At 39.8% G+C, this 25095-nt stretch overlaps 1 protein-coding gene across 2 annotated transcripts in view; it reads right to left on the minus strand.

Moving 5' to 3' along the window:
* Positions 1 to 25095, minus strand: part of rock2a (rho-associated, coiled-coil containing protein kinase 2a) — a 239694-nt gene that overhangs the window by 67225 nt on the left and 147374 nt on the right. For both annotated transcript variants that reach the window (XM_041187906.1, XM_041187907.1), the window contains exons 11-17: positions 23932 to 24020; positions 21678 to 21726; positions 13726 to 13861; positions 7987 to 8078; positions 5497 to 5743; positions 1250 to 1356; positions 875 to 1034 (exon numbers count right to left, since the gene is read on the minus strand). In XM_041187906.1, coding sequence (XP_041043840.1) covers positions 875 to 1034; positions 1250 to 1356; positions 5497 to 5743; positions 7987 to 8078; positions 13726 to 13861; positions 21678 to 21726; positions 23932 to 24020 — 880 coding nt within the window. The remainder of the gene's footprint in view (positions 1 to 874; positions 1035 to 1249; positions 1357 to 5496; positions 5744 to 7986; positions 8079 to 13725; positions 13862 to 21677; positions 21727 to 23931; positions 24021 to 25095) is intronic.

Genomic DNA, 25095 nt, shown 5'->3' on the forward strand with positions numbered 1-25095 from the left:
CCTTCCAAACCCATGACCATTACCATGTAGAAGGACAAAGGCAGCAGACACATGGGAACACCACCACATGGATGTTCTCCTCCAAGCCACACACCATCCTGACTTAGAAACATGTCGCTGTTCCTTCACTGTGGTTGAGTCATAATCCTTGAACTCCCTCCCTAACAGCACTGTGGGTGTAACTACACCACATGGACCGCAGTGGTTCAAGAAGGCAGCTCACCACCACCTCCTCCATGGCAATTAGGAATGGGCAACAAATGCTAGCTTAGCTAGCGACATCCGCATCCCATGAATAAATAAAAGTTACACGGGAGGATTAATCAGAAAATGAGAAGGAGGTGGTCATCTGCTTTTGTTCTCCTGCTATTTACTTTTTCATGTTCACCAAGTCATCAGCTAAGGCCCAATACCACCACATTCATTCTACTGGAAGCTACAGGGCATATCTGAAAGGTTCTCACAAGGATGCTAGTTTTACAAAAATGTTTCCCTTCTGTTTCTCTAACTTTAGCAAAGGAAGCAAAAGTAGGACTCAGACACATTGAGCAAGGCCATACCTCAAACTAGATGCATCACTTATCTAATCCTCTAAGACAGCTGCTCAAAAATATCTATTCTAGGGGAACTGCTGTTTTGAGGTAGAGAAGTGTGCCAGCTGAGAAATAGTACACCCAAGCCTTTGCATTCATTTTGGCATGAAGGCTCAGTCATTTGTATGCTACTAGATCCTAAAAAATCGAACTTAAAATTAAAGGCATCCATAGATTACTAAAGAAAATTCAAGTCTCAAACCTGAGCAATCTTCCAAAAGTTAGGGTCAATTGTATTGTCTCAAGTTCAAATCACTCTCCTTAGCAATTTTAAAACTAACCTTTCATGGCTTCTGATTTTGCTTCTTCTATAGACTCATAGATCTTATTTTTGTCTGCTAGCCGTGCCTTGGTAGCTTTGTGCTCTGCTTCTTCCTGTTCAAGTCGCTGCTGTAATACTTTCTGCTTGTACGTCATGTCTATTTCCATATTATTCTTCTCCTACAAATAAATTCAAGAAGTATGGGGTGATGTTTAAAGCAAACTCATGAAAAAGGTACAAATACATACTATTCTTAGCAAAATACTTCACAGGTAGCACATCTCAGGTATAGAATTTGGTATAGTAATTTTACTTAATAAGGAAAAAATGCCCCTGAGAAAGAGCATAACGTATGGGATTAAGTCAATTTATTCTGAAAGAAAAACTGTCTCACCTTTTCCAGATCAGTTAGTTTATCTTGCAGCTGTCTTTTCTCCATTTCAGTTTTGGCCAGTGAGCTCTTATTGTTTTGCAGTTCATCTCCAAGTGATAAAATCCGACCTGTAAATAACTTTGATTAGTAAAAGCTCAAAAATTATCAAAATATTGATACTTCAGCAAAATCAAAAATCTGCTCCATGGGAACAATAATTTCTTCTAAACTATATTCTCATTTCAGATGTGTTTATTCTGTACCCTTGCTTATATCTGCAGTATCAATGTCCGCTCAACATTTTAAAGATCTGCATTGTGTCTTCTCAGCATCCACCCACAACTTACACCATTTGTGCGATTTTGGATCTCTTGATTCGATGTCTGTGGTTTTGGGCTTGCTACCGTACTGTAATTTAAGGGACATTCCCCTATTTTAATTTGAAACCACAGTACAAAATTTTATAATTAAAGGTCCTTGTCAAAGACACATGAACCTCTCAACTGGGATCTGAACTAGACGTTCAAGTACAACTCTAAGACTTGAGCAAATCATTTAAGTAACATCAAGTGTAGTATTAAGGGAATGTTAGACTGTCAGAGGTTCTGCCCGGTTTGCTACTTCTAGGGTTTCAGGTGGATGGTAAAGATTCAGTGACATTTTTGAAGAGCAGAGAGTTGTCCTAGTCAACAAAATTACCTCACCCAACACCACCAACAACTTATTTGTTGTTTATAGCAGCCTGCTACACAGATTGATAATAATAACAATATAAGAAATAAGGGCCATATGGTCGCGTTCTGCTCTTTGAGCCTGCTGCACAATTCCATTAACATGACTGATCACGGGCTTCAACTCCATGCCCACTCTCTATATCCCTCGATTCTGAGGCACCAAAAATCTGTCTATCTCAGCCTTAAGCATATTTAATGATGGCTTATCCACAAACCTCTGGGGTAGAGAATTCCAAAGATTCACAACCCTTGAAGTTTTTTTTTCTTTATTCGTTCATAGGGTGTGGGCATTGCTGGCTATGCCAGCATTTATTACCCATCCCTAACTGCCCTTGTTCAGAGGGCACATTGCTGTGGGTCCGGAGTCACATGTAGGCCAGACCAGGTAAGAACATTTGCGAGCCAGATGGATTTTTACAACAATCGACAATGGCTTCATGGTCCAGATTTTTAAAAATATATATTGAATTCAAATTTCACCATCTAGCATGGTGGGATTCGAACCCGGATCCCCAGAGCATTACCCTGAGTCTCTCGAATGCCAGTCCAGTGACAATACCACTATACCACCACCTCCTTATTCTCAAACTTATCCTCAATTCAGTCCTAAACAATCAGGTCCTTATCATCAAACTATGCCCCCTTGTTCCAGATTCCCCAACCAGTGAAATGACCACTCAGTATGTGTCAAACGCTTGCGTAATCCTGAATGGTAAGTAATTAAGAAAGCAAATGGCATGTTGGCTGTTGTTGCAAGGGGCTTGGAGTACAAGAATAAAGAACTCCAGAGAATATAGACCTCAATTTACTCAGCCTTGTATCATAGGTCAATCCTCTCATCCCAGGGACTAATCTAGCAAACTTTCACTGTACTGTCTCCAATTCAAGTCTCTCTTTATTTAAACATGGGGAACAACACTGCACACAATATTAAAGTTGACTAAAGCCCTGTACAATGGAAGCAACACTTCTTTATTCTTGTACTCCAAACCCTTTGCAACAACAGCCAACAATTAGTGATAGTTTCATGGTCACCATTAGTGAGACTCACTTTACATTCCAGACTTATTAATTTTAAATTCCACCAGTTGTCATGATGGGACATGAATCCATTTTTACAGCATTAGCCTCTGCGTCTGGATTACTAGCCCATTGACATGACCGCTGTGTCACCATCTCCCCACCCCCATGACTAAGGTCAGGCTAACCAGCTGTAGCACCCTGTTTTCTCTCTTTCCTTTCTTGAATAGCAGTGTTACATTTGCTAATTTCCAATCTGCTGGGACCATTCCAGAATCTGGAATTTCAGAAAATTGTAGTCAGCACATCCATCATTTCTACAGCTCTTTTTAAACCCCAGGGTGAAGGCAATCAGGTCTTTGGGATTTGTTGGATTTTACTTCCTTGTGTTTCTCCAGTACTTCTTCTCTTCTGATATTAATTCCCTTAACCTCCTCCCTCTTGTTAGCCCCTAGGTTACCCTCTATTTCTGGTATGTAACTTGTGCCTTCTATGGCAAGGACACAAAAAATTTGTTCAATGTCTCTGCCATTTCCTCATTCCCAATTTCTCCTGTCTCTGCTTTCGGGGTACCAACATATGCTTTATCTACTCTTATTTTTATATACCTGTAAAAGCTCTTACAATTTGTTTTTATATTCCTGGCTAGTTTATTTTCAATCAATCAAACTTGTCCCTTATAATTTTTGTTGGCTCTTCACTAGTTTCCAAAACATTCCTAATCCTCAACTTACTTTACTCTTTGCAACATTATAAGCCTCTTCTTTCAATCTAATACTATCTTTAACCTCCTTAATAAACCACAGATAGATATTTCTCAGAGTTTTTGTTTTTCAATGGAACGTATTTTTGTTGAACATTTTGATTTCTTTAAATGTTGCCTATTGTTTATTTACTGCCATACCTTTTAGTCTATTTACCTAATTAACCTTAGCCAGCTCTCCCCCATACCTATGTAATTTGCTTTAAGTTTATAATTCTCATTTGCGATTAAAGAATGTTGTTTTCAAACAATATGGAATTCAACTGTATTATGATCACTATTTCCCAGTGGATAATTACTAATCAACCCTGCCTCAATGCACATTACTAGATCCAAAATAGTTTTATCCCTGTTTGGTTCCACAACATATTGCTCCAGGAAACTGTCACAAAAGCATCCTGATCACCTTTGCCAATTTGATTGATCCATATGAAAATTAAAGTATCCCACAACTATTATATTGCCTTTGTTATATTTGGAAAAATGAATTCATTGGTTGTGAAGCACTTTAAGACAACCAGAGAATGTGAATGTGCCAAAAAACAGCAACTTCCTTCTTTGTTCTTCTTTCTGCCTAGTCTTTTATTTTATAGCTCAAACATGAATTCCAATGTTTCTACTATCAAACTGTTTGTCTAACATCCAGCCTTGTATGAGCTGCAATTTCCTCCACTTAAATATAATGCTCAAGCCACAATTTCACTACCCTTGCCACAGATTCCATCCCCATACTGTTCAAAATCTCAACATTCTCCTCAAGACTAAGGTAGATTTCTGACCCCATATCCTTTCCATTACAAAGATTACCTACATCCAATATCTGTAAGGCCTGCCTCCACCCTTGCCTCAGTACATACCATAAAATTCTCAACCATTCTCTTGTCACCTTCATATTTGACTATATCAATGCTCTCCTGACTAGCCTACCATCCTCCACAAGCTTCAGCTCATTGAAAACTCTTCTATCTGTATCCCATCATGCATTCAGTCCCATTTAGACATCACTGCTGTCCTTGCTTACCTAAATTGGCATCTGATTCATCAATGGCTTTAATTTAAAATGCTCAACCTCAAGATTAAATCCTTTCACACCCTCACCCCTCACATGACTAGGTGTCAGGTGTAAAAAATGCCCATAAGAGGCTTGATCCAACATTAAGGCAAATAGGGTTATCTACCAACCATCATGTTCCATCATGGTTTGAGGTGTAAAGTGATATGAACTATGAATTTCTGAAGAGTTTTATGTTTAAGGGACACCGATTATAACTTCAATCTCAAGAACTGAGAGAAATTTAATTTATTTGAATAAAAATAGTCAGAATAATTTCATCCACTCTCTTGACTTCACAGGAAGAATGGATATTAGCGAATGGTCTCAGAAGTCTGTTAGGGCCTGTGGAATAGTTGCCCCACCCCATCCCTCCACCCCAGGAGACAGGTTTGAGACATCTGGTGCTTGGGGAAGAAAAAGACATTCTTTATTGGATGTCTTAAAATAGTTCAAAACATATGGACTATTGGAAGCTTTCCAAAACTTTCATAGTGTCGTGATTCTAGCTACAAGCATGATGACATATCTGTCGCCACATGTGATTCAAACCCCTAAAAGCAATTTCAAGTTTCAGCCACATTAAGAAAATTAACAGTCATACCTGTCTCAGTTATCTATGAGGTAAAAGATTAAATTGATCGCAGTTATTTAAGAATTAGTTAATAATTGAAGCTAGCCTTTAGACTATTCATCATACCTTGTAAATCACTGATAATCTCAGAACCATGGGTGCGATCTCTTCGTTCAGCTTCTAGTGCTGACTGTAAACTTATGTAGTCCTTTTCAAGTTTGAGCTTGGCATTATCCAATGCAGCATTTTTGTCTTGCAGCTCCCTGTTGTTAGTCTCTAGCTGCCCTAATTGCTTTGATAATTCTGTTTGGTTCTTTCGTAGTCTCGCTGCTGTCTCAGATTCAGTCCTCAGCAAGGCGTTAGCTTCATCCAACTAGTTTTTAAGAAGATAACAAATATATAGCAAATGATCAAATATAGCCTTAATACCCATTTCACACCACACTACCTTGGCCCGAGGAGGGGGGATGGAAGTGTACCTTGCTTACAAACATTTGTCATAGTATAAAATCTGGCTATACATATTTAACATACATAGCAAATACATACATTTATAAAGGCCAAACTCAAGAATTGGACACAAGGCTTAATTGCACAGTATTGTTTAATAAAGGAAGACACTAGAGGGTGTTCTGCAATGAATTTTCTCATCTTCAAGGGTGTGGGGGATTAGTATGGTTGATGAGTGACATTAGATAGGTTCTGATGAAGAGTCATACGGACTCGAAACGTTAACTCTGTCTTCCTGTCCACAGATGCTGTCAGACCTGCTGAGTTTTTGCAGCTATTTTTGTTTTTGTTTGACATGAGATAGAACTAGCTTTTAGACACTGGTCTGCCAGTGCTGCATATCAAAATTTTCTGAATATCATAAATAAAAGCTGCAACACGAGTGTTCGAACACTATAAAATGGGTGTTCAAGTTCAAATAATCTGCTAGAATTCAATGCATATGCGAAAATGATCACTTGGACCAAGTGCCTGAGGGATATCAGCCCGTGGAACTGCACTTTAGCAACGAGTCAACCTCAGAATAGAGGACATGAGAACATTTTCAACTCCAAATTATACCACATCTTGCAAGTTGAATACTAAATATGAGATAACTTGAGAGGCCAAGCTTAAAATAAACTAACATAATTGAACAATCTTGATCCTAAAAATCGAGATTCAAATTTTCCCTGTGCCATAAACTTCGAGCCTTTTATTTTCAGTGTTTTTAACAAGATGACAACTAATTGCTAACATGTTTATTTTGTTGGTTATGTAAAGCTTCAAAGCTGGCATATATATTTATTTTTATGAATCAAGATAATGTTTGAAATTGAAATTTTAGTTAGTCAGCACAGTCCACACTATGATTTTTTTTTAAATAAATGAGGAAATTGTCAAGTAGGTAGAAACTTATTCTGAAGGACCTCGGTGTTCATAAAAATGAAAGTTATACATATTCAACAGGCCTTACTGCATGCAAGCAACGGCTGCTTCATTATCTGAGAAAATGCAAATGAAGCTGACCTGATTATGGAAGGAAGATCATTGATGAAAAATTGAAGATAGTTGTGCCTAGGATACTGCCTTCAGGAACTCATGTAGGAAGCACCGAGATGATTGGACTCAGACAACTATAAGCATCTTCCTTTGTGCCTGGTATGACTCCAGCCATTGAAGAACTTTCTCTCTGATCTCTGTAGACTTCAGTTTTACAAGGTACCTCTGGTACCGTACTCAGTTAAAAATCTCAATTTCAAGGGCATTCAATCTTACCTCACCTATGAAATTCATCTCATGTTTAGAATAAGGCTGTGATGAGTAAGGTCCGCAACCCAAACTGAGCATTGGTGAGCATATTATTAGTGAGGAACTGCTGCTTGAAAGGGTGATGGGGCAGTAATTGGCCAGGTTTAATTTGTCCTGTTTTTTCTGGACAGAGCAAATCTAGGCATTTTTCCAAACTGTCAAGTAGGTATCTGTGCTGGAATAGTTTAGCCAGGAGCGTGGCTAGTTTTGGCATACAGGTTTTCTTCACTATAGTCACGATGTTGTAGCCCACAGCCTTTGCTGTGCCTAGTGCACTGAACCATTTCTTAATGTCATGTGCGGTGAATTGCATTGGCCCGAAGAGGCTAATAAAGATCAGCCACTCAGCACTCCTGCCTGATTATTGCAAATGCTTCTATGTTGTCTTTGGTACATGCATTGAAGATGTTCATGAAGCCTCCTCTTTCTGTTAGTTGCTTATTTGACCACCACTATTCATTGCAAGACCGCAGAGCTTTGACCTATTCAGTTAAGCTAAACAGATTAGTAGCTATATTTTAGCCCAGCAAAGTAATAAATCCATAAAACTCAATTTTTGTTAAAATGAAGCAGAGTTGTTTTTTGCTTCAAGATCAGTAGATTTTGTTATAATTCATTAAAAGCTCCATAGCGGACAAAAATGGAAAATGTCTAGCTGCTATTTCTTGATGTTCATAAATCTAAGTCCAAAAAAAGTCAAACAATGCTTTTGCAGACAGCTATCACAAATACGGTCAGTCATTTTATAAGTACCCAGTTCCATTGTCTCAAATTAATTTCACAAAATTACTTGCAAAAAAATGTTGTACAACGAACCTGTCTCTGTAATTGAGCCATTTTTTCATTTGAGATTTGAGAATTCTGATTCCTTTTCTTCAGATCTTCAAGTTGATCCTTTAGACTATTAACTGTGAAACACAACTTTGTTATGAGTAACTAATAAAATTACATATTCCAGGCAGGCTATATATCTGAAAAGTAAATGATGGACACTCAGATATTCTGCTCTTCTATACAACACCAGCATATAATTTTGGAATATACTTTAATTTAAAACATTAAAATAGAAAGAGGGCTCTGTTTCAACAGAAATTTCAGCAATTCAAGTTGTTTCACAAACTATTCTGTGTGATCTTGCATTCAAGAGTAGTGTATGATCACTCCTGAGATGGTAGACTGTTATTGGATAGCTCAGAATTTGAGAATGTTTACCCCGTGCCTGCACACCAAATTAACAAACTTCATTTGGAGCCAAAGTTTAAGCAAATAAGCTTCAGGAAAGGAATCTGAACATTAATTCTTGCTCTTCAACTGGCCAACAATTTAGTAATTTTCATTGAGAAATGTACAGATGAGGTCAATTCAAATCAGGATTTTCTGCACATTCCATTATATTTCAGTAGCTGAGTATTCCATGGGGGATGGGTATTAGAATTGGAAAGCAAACAAGGTACTCTGTTGGACAGTGTCCTAAAATCTCTCTCTTCTGCGATATGGTAGTGTGCACCTTGGCCATGGCAAACAGTGTGCACACATTTATAGTGATACTAAAATATGTTTATTAAGATTGTTGAAAGTTGTTCGAAAGTAATGCTCATGTTCATAAAATGTTTCTGTCAACAACACTGGTAGCGTGGCATGGCAATCAAAAAAGCCACCTGTGTATGCCTATTGGTGAATGCAATCCCAAGGAACATGAAAATGAAGAGCCTAGTGTCCTGTAGAGCATAAAACTACCGGCAAGTGCTTAATTGAAGACAGACTCTTGCTTTCTTAGTAAGAAGGTTGTGGGTTCAAGCATCATTTACAGGTATTTGAGCACAGTCTAAACTGACATTTCAGTTGAGTGCCTAGGGAAGACTGCACTGTCAAAGGTGTTGTGTTTTGAGGGAGACATTAAACTGAGGGCCCATCTGCTTTCTAGGGTGGACATTAAAGATCTTGTGATGCGATTCGAGGATGAGCGAGGGACAGCGGATCACGAGCAGGTCATTCATTCATTCCCTTGAACCTGTTCCGCCATTCAGTTAGATAAGGCTGATCGGTGCCTCCAATTACCCACCTTTGTTCCATATTCCTTAATACCCTTACTTATCAAAATTCTAGCAATTTCAGTCTTGAAAATTTCAACTGATCTGACATTCATTGTGTTTTTGGGCAGCTAGTTCCAGACTTTCACTACTACCCTTTGTATGAAAAATTCCTTCCAAATTTCACTCCTAAATAGCCTAGTTCTAATTGTAAGGTTGTGTCCTCTTGTTTCAGATTCCTCCACCAGAGGAAGCAGTTTCTCTGTATCTACTCTATTGATTTTTTTCCATTTTAAACAATGATTAGATCACTCCTTAAACTTCTAAACATCAAGGGGACACAAGCAAAGTTTATGCAACCTGTCCTCCTAATTTAACCCTTTAAGCCCAAGTACCATTCAGATGAAAATGCACTGTACCTTTTCCAATATACCTTTCCTGAACAGAGGCCCGAACAATCCCCATCCACCACTACTCTCCTCCGTCTGGCTGAACTTGTTCTCACACTGAACAATTTCTCCTTCAACTCCTCTCACTTCCTCCAAATAAAAGGTGTGGCTATGGGTACCCGCATGGGCCCCAGCTATGCCTGTCTCTTTATGGGGTATGTGGAACATTCCTTGTTGCAGTCCTACTCCGGCCCCCTCCCACAACTCTTTCTCCGGTACATCGATGATTACTTCGGTGCCGCTTCATGCTCTCGTCGGGACTTGGAAATATTTATTAATTTTGCTTCCAATCTCCACCCCTCCATCATTTTCACGTGGTCCATCTCTGACACTTCCCTTCCCTTCCTTGACCTCTCTGTCTCAATCTCTGGTGATAGACTGTCCACCAATATCCATTACAAACCCACCGACTCCCACAGCTATCTCGACTACAGCTCCTCACACCCCGCTTCCTGTAAGGACTCCATCCCATTCTCTCAGTTCCTTCGCCTCCGTCGCATCTGTTCCGATGATGCTACATTCAAAAACAGTTCCTCTGACATGTCCTCCTTCTTCCTTAACCGAGGTTTTCCACCCACGGTCGTTGACAGGGCCCTCAACCGTGTCCGGCCCATCTCCCGCACATCCGCCCTCACGCCTTCTCCTCTCTCCCAGAAACATGATAGGGTCCCCCTTGTCCTCACTTATCACCCCACCAGCCTCCGCATTCAAAGGATCATCCTCTGCCATTTCCGCCAACTCCAGCATGATGCCACCACCAAACACATCTTCCCTTCACCCCCCTTATCGGCATTCCGTAGGGATCGCTCCCTCCGGGACACCCTGGTCCACTCCTCCATCACCCCCTACTCCTCAACCCCCTCCTATGGCACCACCCCATGCCCACGCAAAAGATGCAACACCTGCCCCTTCACTTCCTCTCTCCTCACCGTCCAAGGACCCAAACACTCCTTTCAAGTGAAGCAGCATTTCACTTGCATTTCCCCCAACTTAGTCTACTGCATTCGTTGCTCCCAATGTGGTCTCCTCTACATTGGAGAGACCAAACGTAAACTGGGCGACCGCTTTACAGAACACCTGCGGTCTGTCCGCAAGAATGACCCAAACCTCCCTGTCGCTTGCCATTTTAACACTCCACCCTGCTCTCTTGCCCACATGTCTGTCCTTGGCTTGCTGCATTGTTCCAGTGAAGCCCAACGTAAACTGGAGGAACAACACCTCATCTTCCGACTAGGGACTTTACAGCCTTCCGGACTGAATATTGAATTCAACAACTTTAGGTCGTGAGCTCCCTCCCCCATCCCCACCCCCTTTCTGTTTTCCCCCTCCCCCTTTTTTTCCAATAAATTATAAAGATTTTCCTTTTCCCACCTATTTCCATTATATAAAAAAAAACCTCCACCAGAGCTATACCTTGAGTGCCCTACCATCCATTCTTAATTAGCACATTCGTTTAGATAATATCACCAACTTTAACTTTAACACCTATGTGTTCTATTGTACTATTGTCGTTGACATCTTTTGATGATCTGCTTCTATCACTGCTTGTTTGTCCCTACAACAACACCACCCCCACCCCCCCACCTCTCTCTCTCTATCTCTCCGCCCCCCACACCCACACCTTAAACCAGCTTATATTTCAACTCTTTCTTGGACTCGAACTCAAGTTCTGTCGAAGGGTCATGAGGACTCGAAACGTCAACTCTTTTCTTCTCCGCCGATGCTGCCAGACCTGCTGAGTTTTTCCAGGTAATTCTGTTTTTGTTTTGGATTTCCAGCATCCGCAGTTTTTTTTTGTTTTTACCTTTCCTGAGGTTCACTGCCCAATACCAGAATGTTATTCTCCAGATCAAGGCTCTGTACAACTTGAGCATCATCTTGTCACCGCTGGGTTCTTTTTCTTTCAAGATATTCAATTAGCAACCTAAAAAATGCAGAACTGGGGGAGGCTATTTGGCCAAATTGTGTATACCGGTGATTACTTTTGATTACTTTTCAGACCTCTATAGTAGCTTTTAATGATTTGCATACATGGACACACAAATTCTGCTGCACCTCCACAGCTCCTAGATAGTTACTATTAGGAAAATATTCCAATTTGTCTTTTGGGGATCCAAAGTGAATAACCTCAGATTACTCCAACAATGAACTTCAATGCCATAATTTTGGCTATGTCCTTTGCAACTTCCTCTTCCCATCTCCTCAGCTTGTTGTGCCCCCTTGGCGTAATTTCAAATTTGGATAGCCAACTTTGTTTCTTCATCCAAATCATCAATTTATATGATGAAAAGTTGAGGCCCCCAGTATCGATCCAAACACATCTCCTTACGTCTTGGCCAATATTTATTCCTCAGCCAATAACACTAAAATAGGTTATCTATTCATCTATTTCATTACTGTTTGGTGGATCCTGCATGAGTGTAAGTTGGCTGCTGTGTTTACCTACAGTACGCCTGCTGCTATACTTCAGAAGTAATCAGTTGGCTGTGAGTTGCTTTGAGATGTCTTGAGCACATGAAAGGTGCTTTATAGATACAAGGTATTTCTTTCTTGGAAGTATGAAGCTGAGTGGCAGAGGTGTTGTTGTTCCCTAGTTGTAGGTGACAACGTAAAGGCAGCAATGTTTTCTTCTGAGGTCGTGGTAATCCTTATTGTTATATTGTTACCACAATAATGTGAAGTAGACAATTCCAGAAGTTTGATGACAGTGATGAAGAAATGGTAGCATAGACCAAAGTCAGAATAGTGAGAGACTTGCAAGGGAACTTTTGGAGAATGGCATCCTGATTATTTTGCTGTTTTTGGTGAAGTGGTCACAGAAACCAATGGCGGGATGAACTCAAGTGGACTGCTCATTCTGAATGGTATGAAGAATCTTGAGCTAATTTGTGTCAGGCACATCCACAAAAATGATGAGCATTCCATCACAATCTTGACTTGAGCCTCATAGTTGGTGGGGAACCTAAAACGTTTCAGGAGGTAATTAATTTGGCAGACAACCAGCCTCTATAATGCTCTTGTAGCCATGATGTTGATGTGGCCAGTCTAGTTCAGCTTCTGGTAGGCGGTGTTGAGGGTGGGTGAAGCTCTGTAATCATGCTGCCATTGAAGATTTATGGGACAGGTAGTTTTTGGAGATGGGCAATACCCAGCACGAATCATACATGCCACTTGTTAGCCCAAGCCTGGCTATTGCTCAGAACCTTCTGTAAGTTCGAATAGATTGCTTCATTATTAGAGGTTGGACTTTCAAGATGGAATTGTGAGTAAAAAGTCTTTCATGTGGCATTACAATGGCAGGAGGGTAGCTGAAGACGATTGGGTCAAGAGCTATTCCCTTAACTCCTGCAGCAATACCCTAGATTTGTAATCTTTCCCTCAGCAATGATTTTAGATTACACTCAAGGACTTAAAAGTAATGGTCTGGAATGTAATCACCCAGTTTGCATTTGGCCTCCCCAATGTAGAGGAGACTGCTTGTGAACAACAAATACATTAGAATAAATTGAAAGCAGAACAAAGAAATTGTTGTTCCACCTGCTCAAGGAACAGCACTTGTCTTTCAATTAGGCACTTTCTGGCCTACTGGGTTCAACATTAAGTTCAATGATTTCTGATCATAGCCACTGCGCTCAATTTTTTGTGGCAGTAGTTGGTTGGTACTGATTGTTTTTGTCATTTTCAGTTCCTCTAGTCCAATTTTCTATCTCTTTTGTTGTCCCGTTAACATGGCATTTTGCCTTGTGCCATCATCCCCTTTGTCGTTTAATCACTGCCTTCCATCTATCACAGATGTTTCTTATGGTCCCTTTTCTCCTTTTCCCTGCCTCTACATTTGCTAAAAACTTGTTATATCTCACTTTTTAGCTCTGACGAAAGGTCATCGAACTAAAACGTTAACTCTGTTTCTTTCTTTACAGATGCTGCCTGATTGGTGAGTATTTCCAACTTTTGCAGTATTTTTCTGTTGTTACATCCATTGGGTTGTATATGAGCTGGTTTCTATTCCTTTGAATGTTTGCTGATGTAATTTGTGCTACAATCTAAAATACAAAATACATATAATTGATCCTTACCCTCATTTTCTAGGCCACGCTTTTTATCTGCTTCCAATTCAGCTTTACGGTGATATTCTGCATTCTTGTGCTGAAGAAGTGCTTTTTCTCGTTCCAACTGCCTTAATGCTGATTCTACATCTTTCCGGCAGGTTATCTAAAAGTCAGAGGTTCAGTTACTAAACAGGAACTTTTATGTATGTGCTAAGTATACATCCTTTTTCCAAACTTGGAAGTGGAATTTTAAAGAACCACTATTTTCAAACAACTTTATTTAGAATTATTTATCATGTCATTTATATTGATCATTATTAGAAACTTTCAAGGCAACCATCTTAAGTGTGGAAAAGAAAACACTAAATTAAATCATGCAAAGTGAACAAGTTGACAAATTTGATAATTCTCCCCTTTCCAAAATATAGCATTTTATTTACTTATTCTTAACTTTAAAAGGGTACTGGGAGACTCTACCCTCTACATACAAGAGCAGCACAAAAGAAAAATTATGGAAAGGAAACTTACTGTAAAAATTATGGGTCAAATACTCATCTTCAGTACGAGCAGTGCCTGGAACCCATAGTGAAATATCAGACACGCACCCCACTATTTTCCATCATTTAAAATAACTCTTGGATTCCCATAATGTGATCCTACCACACAAGCCACAAAAGTCGAAGGCCCTCATGCTTAACTATGAAGTTGAACAAATATTGAGAGAATGCAAATATATGCTGTAATAATTGCACTCTGCAGGCTGTAATCATTTCTTTAAAATTGTCCATCTTACAAGTTTGGTTTGTATGTGCAAGATGGTTGTGTTTCAGACTTCTGGATAGAACCATAACTACGAGATGCTATAGAAAAAAATCTTAATGTGACAGAAACAAAATACCTAGAGAATCTAAAAATATATGAAAAGTGAACTGGACGTCATTTCTATAACATTTAGCGATTTTCTCACATTTTTATTTTTCCCCACCATTTATATTTCCTTAATAGGAGTGTGACCACAGTCAACTTCCATTCCCTTGCCAATGCCACAACACTGGAATGAGTGCCAGAGCAGTCAAAGAAACTAGCCCTGTGTTCATGTGCTAGTTGTGGCCGTCTACTAAATCTTCTCTTCTGGGCTCCCTTACAAGCTATTGGAGGATCCAGGGGTAACAGTGGCCGAAGACAAAAAGGCCCGAATATTTGTGACAAGGAATCGTGTAATTACAGCGCTTTTTAATCATCTGTAGTAAAATGCAAATTCTTCTAGGTCATATCAAATGGATGGAATTATTAGATTCAGGTGGGTAGTTTTCCCTATGTTTCCCTTCTACTACTGTCAAGACTGTGGACCAATACATTTATATAAAATCACCAAAATGACCTCAGCACATCAGCATTCGAGCATTCAATGCAGTCAGTGCATGAAATACAAGATGAATTCAACAACAACAGAAAATAAACTTGCTGGATTCCATGTGGCATCCTTCCCTCTCGGGGGAAGACGATGGACTGTGCCCAGGGTGAATGTCACTTTTAGACTGAGCATCATCTGTTGTGGATTCTGCAGCTGGTACAGATGAATAGTATTAGCTAAAGGATGACTGATATTTTTCCTTCTGGTGGATTCTCTTTTCTTCCTTCAGGTCACTTCTTTTGTCCTCTGCTTTTTTCACATCCTTCTCGACTGCTCGTCTCTAGGCACTCTGAAGGACTTCCCATGCATCAATTCCCATACTGGTCAGCTTGAGATCTCATTTGCAGATATCCTTGTATCACAGGCGCAGGCGTGGTCTCATGCCAATAGCAAGCTCGCCACAGAGAATATCTTTGGGGATGTGGCCATCATCCATTAGAACATGACCCAGCCAACAGAGTCACTGCTGACTCAAGAGGGTTAGCATACTTGGGATCCCTGCACACTGGTTACTACCATACTTGGCACACTGTCCTGCCAGGAGGTTATGTATTTTGCTGAATTACCAACATGTGAAATGAAGCAATAAACTATTATGGTGCTTCACAAACTATTTTCCAATGTAACCCCATTTTAACTCACCACCACCTTCTCAAGGGCAATTAGGATGGGGCAAAGGCTGACCTTGACAGCGATGCATTAACTGAATTAACTGCTACACTTTTGTCTTCTTACTGGAAAAAGTGACTTGCACCAGTCACTTCTTAACTCTCCTGAAACCAAGACGAAAGATCCTCCTGGGTATCAGGTTTGGTTAATATAACAATGGTTAACTAGGATGAATAGGTGAGTGATGGGATTTTTGAAGGAGTGTGGGGAATGAAGTTCACTGCATGAGGAGAGGAATACCAAAGCTGAGAACCTGCCACCGTTTGGCAGAATTTTGACTTTTTATTTAGAGTTCCACCCTTTGAAATGTTTTAATGACTTCCACCTTCCGCATTATCATTATCAATAAGGGCAACCTGCTCCTGTCTGCAAGTGCTGCCTGTCTGTCAATCCGCTCTCAGAACAGCCCAATATGTTTTGCTACTTTGAAGCTGCTATTGAGTGGAAAGTTGTAGATTTGAAAGCTGACTCCATGTATAAAGTGAAATCACCCAGGAGTAATACATAGGTGGGAAAGGAGAGACCAAGATCTTTAAGGAGCTTTGGAGTTGATAGAAGCAAAATACTGCAAATGCTGGAAATCTGAAATAAAAACAAAGTGCTGAATGAATGGACTGTTTGAAAAATAACCGAAACAGCTCAAGCTGTTTCTGCCTTTGGTCAAAGCAAAACTTGAGAAACAGTGGGGGAGAGGGAGATATACTGATAATGATGTTTCTGACCCCAGCTTTAATGTCCAACCACTTACATTTTTAAAAAATTGCAATGTCCTTTTTTATTTACACATATAAATTTAGACAACTTAAAATACAAGTGGTCCACGATCAACTATGTAATGCAAGAGGAATCCTTTTTTGCCTTTTGCCATTCCTGGAGGGCTGGGAGTGACTGGCTCCAGTTTACAAAGTGGTGACTCCAACAACCCAACCCCAATCAACAGCCCACTACTCCCTCACAACCATTGGTTCAAATGAGTGAAACATCACCAGAGTACCATTCTCCTATTGGTCAGTCAGAACATCAGTCACAGAGCATGAGGCTCAAAGTTAAGAGTGAGCCCAAGCCGCGATATTTTGAAATATCGACAGACACTCAAAAACCCTTTAATGATAAAGAAAACAAAAAAGGTTTAAAAGAAACATGGATTAGGCATCGGGGTCAGAAACATCATTATCAGTATAACTCCCTCTCCCCCACCGTTTCTCAAGTTTTGCTTTGACCAAAAGCAGAAGCAGCTTGAGCTGTTTCGGTTATTTTTCAAACAGTCCATCCAGGAGCTACTGGATCAGAGCTGCAATGTGTCATTGGTGGTGGGGAGAAATTTCCCTCTTCCATACCTTTGATTGGCTCCAGCCACTCAATAGCAGCTTCAAAATAGCAAAACATATTGGGCTGTTGCTGAGAGGGGAATGACAGACAAGCAGCACTTGCAGACAGGAGCAGGCCGCCCTTATTGATAATGATGATGCAGAAGGTGGAAGTCATTAAAATATTTCAAAGGGTGGAACTCTAAATAAAAAGTCAATATTCCACCAAACGGTGGCAGGTTCTCAGCCTTGGTATTCCTCTCCACATGAGGTGAACTTCATTCCCCACACTCCTTCAAAAATCCCATCACTCACCTATTCATCCTGGTTAACTATTGTCATATTATCAAACCTGTTTTCCCTTTCAAGGCCCTTACAAAACAGAGGCAGAGATTATTATTCAAATTGTTGAACTCAAGATCGAGTCCAGGAAACTGGAGTGTGCCGAGTTGAAAGATAAGATGCTGTCCCAAGCTTGCACAAGTTTCACTGGGAAACTGTAGCAGGCCAAGGACAGTAAGGTCCGACTGGGAGCAAGCTGGAAAACTGAAATGACAAGTGACAGGAAGCACAGGTCATGCCTGCGGTGCTCCACAAAGTAATCACCCAGTCTGTGTTTGAACTCCCCAATGTGGAGGAGACCACATCATGAGCAATAAATATTGGCCAGGATTTTCAGGCCCCATCGTGGAGGGACCCGTTGTGGGAGATTCGGCAGCCCAGCCTAAAGTCCACTGACTTTCAGCGGGACCGGACCATCCCAGCAGCAGGCGGGGCCAGAAAATCCCACCCATCATATGCTAAATTGCTAAAAGTACAAGTAAATCGCTGCTTTGCTTGGAACAGTTCTGAAGAAGTCATATTCAAAGCGTCAACTCCGTTTTGCTCTCTGCGGGTGCTGCCAAACCTGAGCATTTTCAGCGCTTTGTTTTTATTTCAGATTTCCAACATTCACAGTATTTTGCTTCCATCAACTCTAGAGATCCGTAAAGATCTTGGTCTCTCCTTTCTCACCTATGTATTACTCCTGGGTGATTTCACTTGCATACATGGAGTCAGCTTTCACATGTTCAACTTTCCATGACATTCACTTTTAGATGTGCCAGAACTCCCTTCAACTAAAAACTGAGATCATCAATGTTTTGGCTTGGATTTTGCAGGGGGGTTTGACACCGAACTGTCAGTGTTCCAAGACTTAATAGAATTTAACGCAAAAAATCATGAAGTTGTAGTCTGTCAATCACGGCTCTGCCATAAGTCTGCATTGTGGACTACCCCCTTCTTCCTTCCAACATCTCCCCGCAAACGAGAAGCCAGCAATCACTGAAATCAGTTAAAGTGGTGAGAGCTTTCTCTTACCCGTTCTTGCATTGCTATTGGAAATTCCATAAAAAGTTACATCAAACAGGTGTAACTGGATTTTAAAATGGCAATCTGGGTAATAATTTTTGAAAAACCAATCTGATCCTGAAAAAGTATACTATTATTATTTGTGGAGTGCTGCTAAAGTCAACATTAAGATTAATTAATGGGTTTTGAACCTTTTAAAAAAAACTTCTTTTTTAAAAGGGGGCGGTGGCATATTATCACTGGACTAGTATTCCAGAGACCTGCTCTGGGGACCCAGGTTCGAATCCCACCATGGCAGATGGTGAAATTTGAATCCAATAAAAATATGGAATTTGAAGTCTGATGATGACCATGAAACCATTGTTGATTGTTGTAGAAATCCATCTAGTTCACTAACGTCCTATAGGGAAGGAAATCTGCCGTCCTTACTTGGTCTGGCCTACATGTGACTCCAGACCCACAGCAATGTGGTTGACTCTCGGATGGGCAATTATTGCAGGGATGCCTACATCCCATGAATGAATTTTTTAAAAATTCAGCTTCTACCTTCATTCCATGTGTATGCACCAATCTTTATTTTGCTCTGCATCAAATGGGTTAATAATAATTTGATTTTACAGCTTTTCAATTCCTGATTGGTTGTGAGAATTCTTTAATGTGACTGGCTGTTTGGATTAAAGAATGCAACAATCCACTGCACAGCAAGAGGAGGTAAAGTTTTCGATGCATGCACTTTGGCAGGAAGAATAGAGGAGCTGAACATTATTTAGATAGAGAAAAACTGCAGAAGACTGCAGCACAGAGGCATTTGGGAGTCCTTGTGCATGAATCTCAAAAAGCTAACATACAAGCTCAACAGGTAATAGGGAAGGCAAATGGAATGTTGGCCTTTATTTCAAAGGGAAAGGAGTATAAAAATAGGGAAGCCTTGCTAAAACTATACAAGGCACTAGTTAGGCCACACCTAGAATATTGTGAACAATTTTGGTCCCCGAATCCAAGGAAAGATGTACTGGCATTGGAGGCAGTCCACAACAGGTTCACTAGGTTGATCCCGGGTATGGAGGGATTTTCTTATGAGGAAAGGTTGGTTGGTTGGGCCTGTACTCATTGGAGTTTAGAAGAATGAGAGGCAACCTTATTGAAACATATAAGATTCTTAGGGGACTTGACAGGGTAGATGCTGAGGGTTGTTTCCGCTTGTGGGAGAGTCTAGGGTCAGAGGGCATAATCTCAGAGTAAGGGGTCGCCCATTTAAAGCAAAGATGAGGAGGAATTTCTTCTGAGGGTAGTTAATCTGTGGAATTCTTTACCGCAGAGGACTGTAGAAGTTGGGTCGTTAAGTATACTCAAGGCTGAGGTAGACAGATTTTTAATCAGTAAGGGAATCAAGTGTTATGGGGAAAAAGGCAGGAAAGTGGAGTTGACAGTTATCAAATCAGCCATGATCTCATTGAATGGCGGAGCAGGTGCGATGGGCTGAATGGCCCACTTCTGTTCCTATGTCTTATAAAACTTGTGCTCCAGAACTTGCCACGCCCCTAGCCAAGCTATTCCAATATAATTACAACCCTGGCATCTACCCAGCAATGCAGAAAATTGCTCAGGTATGTCCTGTACACAAAAAGTAGGATAAATCCAAACGGCCAATTACCACCCCATCAGTCTACTCTCAGTCATTAGTAAGGTGATGGAAGGGGTCACACATAGTGCTATCAAGTGGCACTTGCTTAGCAATAACCTGCTCACCGACATTCCATTTGGGTTCCACCAGCGCCACTCAGCTCCTGACCTCATTACAGCCTTGGTCCAAAATGATCAAAAGAGCTGAACTCACGTGGTGAGGTGAGAGTGACTGCCCTTGACATCAACGCAGCATTTGACAGAGTGTGGCACCAAGGAGCCCCAACAAAATTATGGTCAACAGGAATCGGGGGAAAACTCTCCGCTAGTTGGAGCCATACCTAGTACAAAGGAGTTGTTGTGGCTGTTGGAGGTCAATCATCTTGGTCCCAGGACATTACTACAGGAGTTCCTCAGGGTAGTGTCCTAGGCCCAAACATCTCCAGTTACTTCATCAATGACCTTGCTTCCATCATTAGGTCAGAGGTGGGAATGCTCGCTGATGATTGCACAATGTTCAGCACTATTTGCGACTCCTCAGATACTGAAGCAGTCCATGTCTTGCCATAATTGGACAAAACCCAGGCTTGGGCTGACAAGCGGCAAGTAACATTCACACCATACAAGTGCTAGGCAATGACCATCCACAACAAGGGGGAATCTAACCATTGCCCCTTAGCCTCCGGGTTGAAATTGTTTATAAAAATTGAAAAGAAAAATGGGCCCAAAACAGAGCTATGGGAACCACCACTGCAAACTACCTCCCAGTCTGAAAAACATCCATCCACCACAACCACCCTTTGTTTCATTATCACTAAGCCACTTACTACCACTTTCCCCTTAATTCCATGCATTTCCATCTTCGTAATAAGCCTCCTGTATGAAACTTTATTGAATGCCTTCCAAAAGTCCACATGTACAATACCTACTGCAGTGCAGTACTTTGATCAACCTTCCTTGTTACCTCAACTCAAGATTCAATCAAGTTGGTCAGCCTTAAACAAATCTGTGCTGGCTCTCCTTTATTAACCCATGCCTTTCCAAATGAAAGTTAATTTTGTAATTTTGGTGCTAATAATGGTATAGTTAATAATAACTATTCTTGATAGGGGATGCTGGGATTATAGCTTCCCAGTTTATCCCTCTCCACCTTCTTGAATAATGTTGTAACATTAGCAATCCTTCAGTCTTCTGACACGACTCCTTTATCCAATGAAGAATGAAAGATTGTGAGCAATGTGTATGCTAATTCTATCTTTGCTTCTTTTAGTAATCTGGGGTGAATTCCATCTGAATTAGGTGTCATACTAACTTTGAGTAATGCAAATCTTTTTAGCATATCGTCTCTATCTATTCCTGCCTTGTCCATAACTTCCCTCTTCTAGTGTAACCTTCACATCATCTGCTTCCTTTGGAAGTTACTATATTTAATTACTACATTTGTGTTTTAATCTGCCCTCCCTGCCAAACAAGATATTAGAAATGGAAGTGGCGAGAAGACAGAATGCTTAATTTAAAAATTTTCCAACACTTTCTATAACTAAATCGATTTAATCTAAATTAAGAGATTGAAATTAAAATGCGCCTGGACCAGAATACAAAAAAATACACTCTACCTCATCTTCCAAATCTTTGGATATTTTTTCCAGGCGACTGCTTGTTGTTCTACAAATCAAAAGCACAGGTAAATATCAAGTCCTGACACAGAATGCTTAATGTTGAACAGAAAATGTCAACTCAATTTTTCTCATTACCTTCACCAGGATGTTTTGCTTAGAACCAATAGACCTTTAAATTTTCAAATGCATGTATAATACCGATGCACCCAAGAGTGTATTTACACTTCAGCTTCACTAGCATCTGCAGTTCAGATCGTAACTAATACAATGTTTGCTTTGCATGGCTGAAACTTCAATTATGTTGTTTAAAAGGGACATGCTTGCATCCAAGGAAGTATATGTAGTGGAGCTGTCTTCCAATAATTAGGAATTTGAACATTTAGACAATAGGAAGGGTAAAATCCCTGCTATCATTAAACTTGTTTGTTAGGTTCAGCTAGTGCCCAAGTTCAAAAGGGTCCTTTCAGCACTTCATTAACCAGATTTGACTCTGTACTAATTAAGTGTCATGTGGCACCAAGCCAAAATAGCACATGACAACTTTATAAATGGATTGTCACTCTGATGTCAAGTGTCTTTGCACTAACATAAAATTCAGTGTAAGTGCACCCTCAGAGAGTGTTTGTCTTTTTTATCCCCTCAGATCACTTCCCACTTCTCATCAACATTGCTATTATGAACCTTCACACAAGAACATTAGCAGAAGTCTAGGACATTAAATATCATTAAGCACACTTGTGGTGACAGTGTGTTAAGTCAGCCCTTTCTTATTTTGAAATTTCCTTCAAAATTTGAGCGCCATGTCCTTGGTTGGGGAATTTTCAAAATAGTTACACAGGCAGGGGGAATTTTATGATAAAAACAATGAAACAGGGAGAGGAGAGATTAAAAGGTAAAACAAGGCTTAGTTCTTTCTCCAAAAAAAATGGAACCAAGACCAAACTTAACACAACTGTGATTTGGACTTAGTTTAGTTACAATCAAACATATTTGTATTTCACCAATTTAATGCCATTATCATTTTTGATTTCATAATCTGTTACAGTATTAGACTCCATTTAAGGCACAGTTTGGTTCCGTTTAGAACAATCCCACCTGAGTAAAAAGGACACAGGTCAATCTTGAACTTCAGCACTGAAACTAGCCTGGTTACTTCAATGTAATACTGAGGAGGGGCCATATTGTCAAAGGCAGCATACTTCGATAAGATATTAAGCCAAAGAACCCTATGCTTGTTCAGTTTGACGTAAAAGATCCCATGACATTATTTGAAGAGGAGCAATGAATTCTCCCAATATTTGGGTCAGCGATGCTCTCTTCATCATTGCCAAAAAAATAAATAAATTGGATGGTCATCACATTTGCTGTGTGCAAAGTGGCTGCCACATTTACCTATATAAACAATAACTATATAATTCTGTAATTGGTTGGCAGCACAACATTTTGGGATATGGTGAAGACAAGACAAGAGGCTTTATGAGTGAAAACACTTCTTCTTATTCACAGCCATGGGCTGCACTAATTTCATAGACTACAAGAAGATTATTTCACATTTGTAATTTTTTAAAAATTCCTACCTTGTATACTAGAAATACTCAGCAGGTCAGGCAGCATCCGTGGAGGGAAAGAAAGTTAACGCTTCAGGTCGATAACTTTCATCAGAACTTTATCTGAATAAAGGTCACTGACCTGAAACGTTAACTCTGTTTCTCTCCACAGGTGCTGCCTGAATTGCTGAGCATATGCAGCATGTTCTGTTTTTGTTTCATATTTCTAGCATCTACAGTATTTTGCTTTTGCATTATATCATAAGCAATTTTCTTAAAAGTGACAGGATTTCTTCAATATGTAATTAACCCATCCACAAATAATGTCTTCCAAAATGAAATTGTAATTAGTTTCTGATTTTTGCATGTAAACCGTATTTATCAAGATGATATAGCATTGGCGCATGAAATAATTTATTTGGTGAATCAGCTTTCGATGGCAAACATGTTCAAGAGACAATCTCCAAATCTAATCAATGATCCAATGAGAATGTTAGCGACAGCCTCAGAACAGCAACACTTACTGCACCAGTGCGAAATATACTAGCTTCCATGCTAATCATCCTTCAGGCAAACACTGATAATTATGATTAAAAAGTAATTTTAACAGGCAAAAGCAGAGATGACTTTCAATCCTTCACTGTAGGCTAGATTCAAATACAAGTCCTAAGTGTGATGGGAGCACTGCCCTTGTTGCCACATACCTATATTTTTGTTCCATTTCATCTTTGGCTTGCATTTCATTGTTCAATTGTTCTTCAAGCTGATGTAACTTCTTTTGTAGTTTTGCGGACTAAAATGAAAATAAAAGTACTACTAGTAATAATATGCACATATATACACAACATTCCAATGAGGTTACATACAATTATTTTCAGAAAAGTTTTACAAGAGATAGAGATAACCTGCCTCTAAACTATCCTGTATGTACTGGAAAAAAGGACACACTGAGTACAAATGATTTAAATGCTCCAGTGTTTTCCTTATTCTGTACCAAAGATTAAAGATGGCTGTTCTATTTACAGATTATTGCTTAACTCCACATTTCTTTTGTTGAATCTCCAAAAAATTACATTATCCACACATTGCAATTGCAATTTTTAATGGCAGCACTTTAAGCCATCATCTATATCAATTATAAATAAGTTACCTGCAGCATACTACACTACACAAAGTAATTCTATAGGGTTTTCCCCCAATATTGAAGCAGCAGGCTATATGAATGACGAAAAGTAAAATGCTTTCTCTTAGTTTAGTTGAACTTAAAATTGCTTTATGTGTGATAGAAATATGGTATCTAATAGAGATCAATGGTTTATGGAAAATTGACTTACATAACTCAAACACTTGTAATTTTTCACCCTAACATTAGCTTTTTTAGTTAAATCAACTTGCATAACTTATCGTCTATCAAAACAGAATTACAATGTTCATTTGGGGCAAATTAACTTGAAACACAGCACAACCAACTCAAAAAAGTTATTTTCAATGTAACCAATGTCAGTTTAAATAGGTGTAATTTATTTGGATGGCACATTTTGCTTTAAATCTCTACTTTATAAATAACATTTGTACATATGCTTTTTAAAAGATTCAATTTAGTTGACCTCCCTATACAGGCTGTTATCTGGTGAACACCTAAGATTAACAAAGCAGGTTCCAGGTTCAATCCTGGTCTTTGTTAGAGTTGTAGAGACATGACAATTGGTCTCACTGCTTCAAGATTGGAAGAAGTGTGCTATGGTTCCTCCTCAAACCACTACCCAGAGATCCTCACTTGAAGTGTCAACGTGAGGATCAGGTGAAAGGATAGGGCTGCACAGTGATCCACAAGCATCACATGCCCACCCCTAACTCCTCTTCTCTTG

This window comes from Carcharodon carcharias, chromosome 5, assembly GCF_017639515.1.
Source record: "Carcharodon carcharias isolate sCarCar2 chromosome 5, sCarCar2.pri, whole genome shotgun sequence".
Taxonomy (NCBI): domain Eukaryota; kingdom Metazoa; phylum Chordata; class Chondrichthyes; order Lamniformes; family Lamnidae; genus Carcharodon; species Carcharodon carcharias.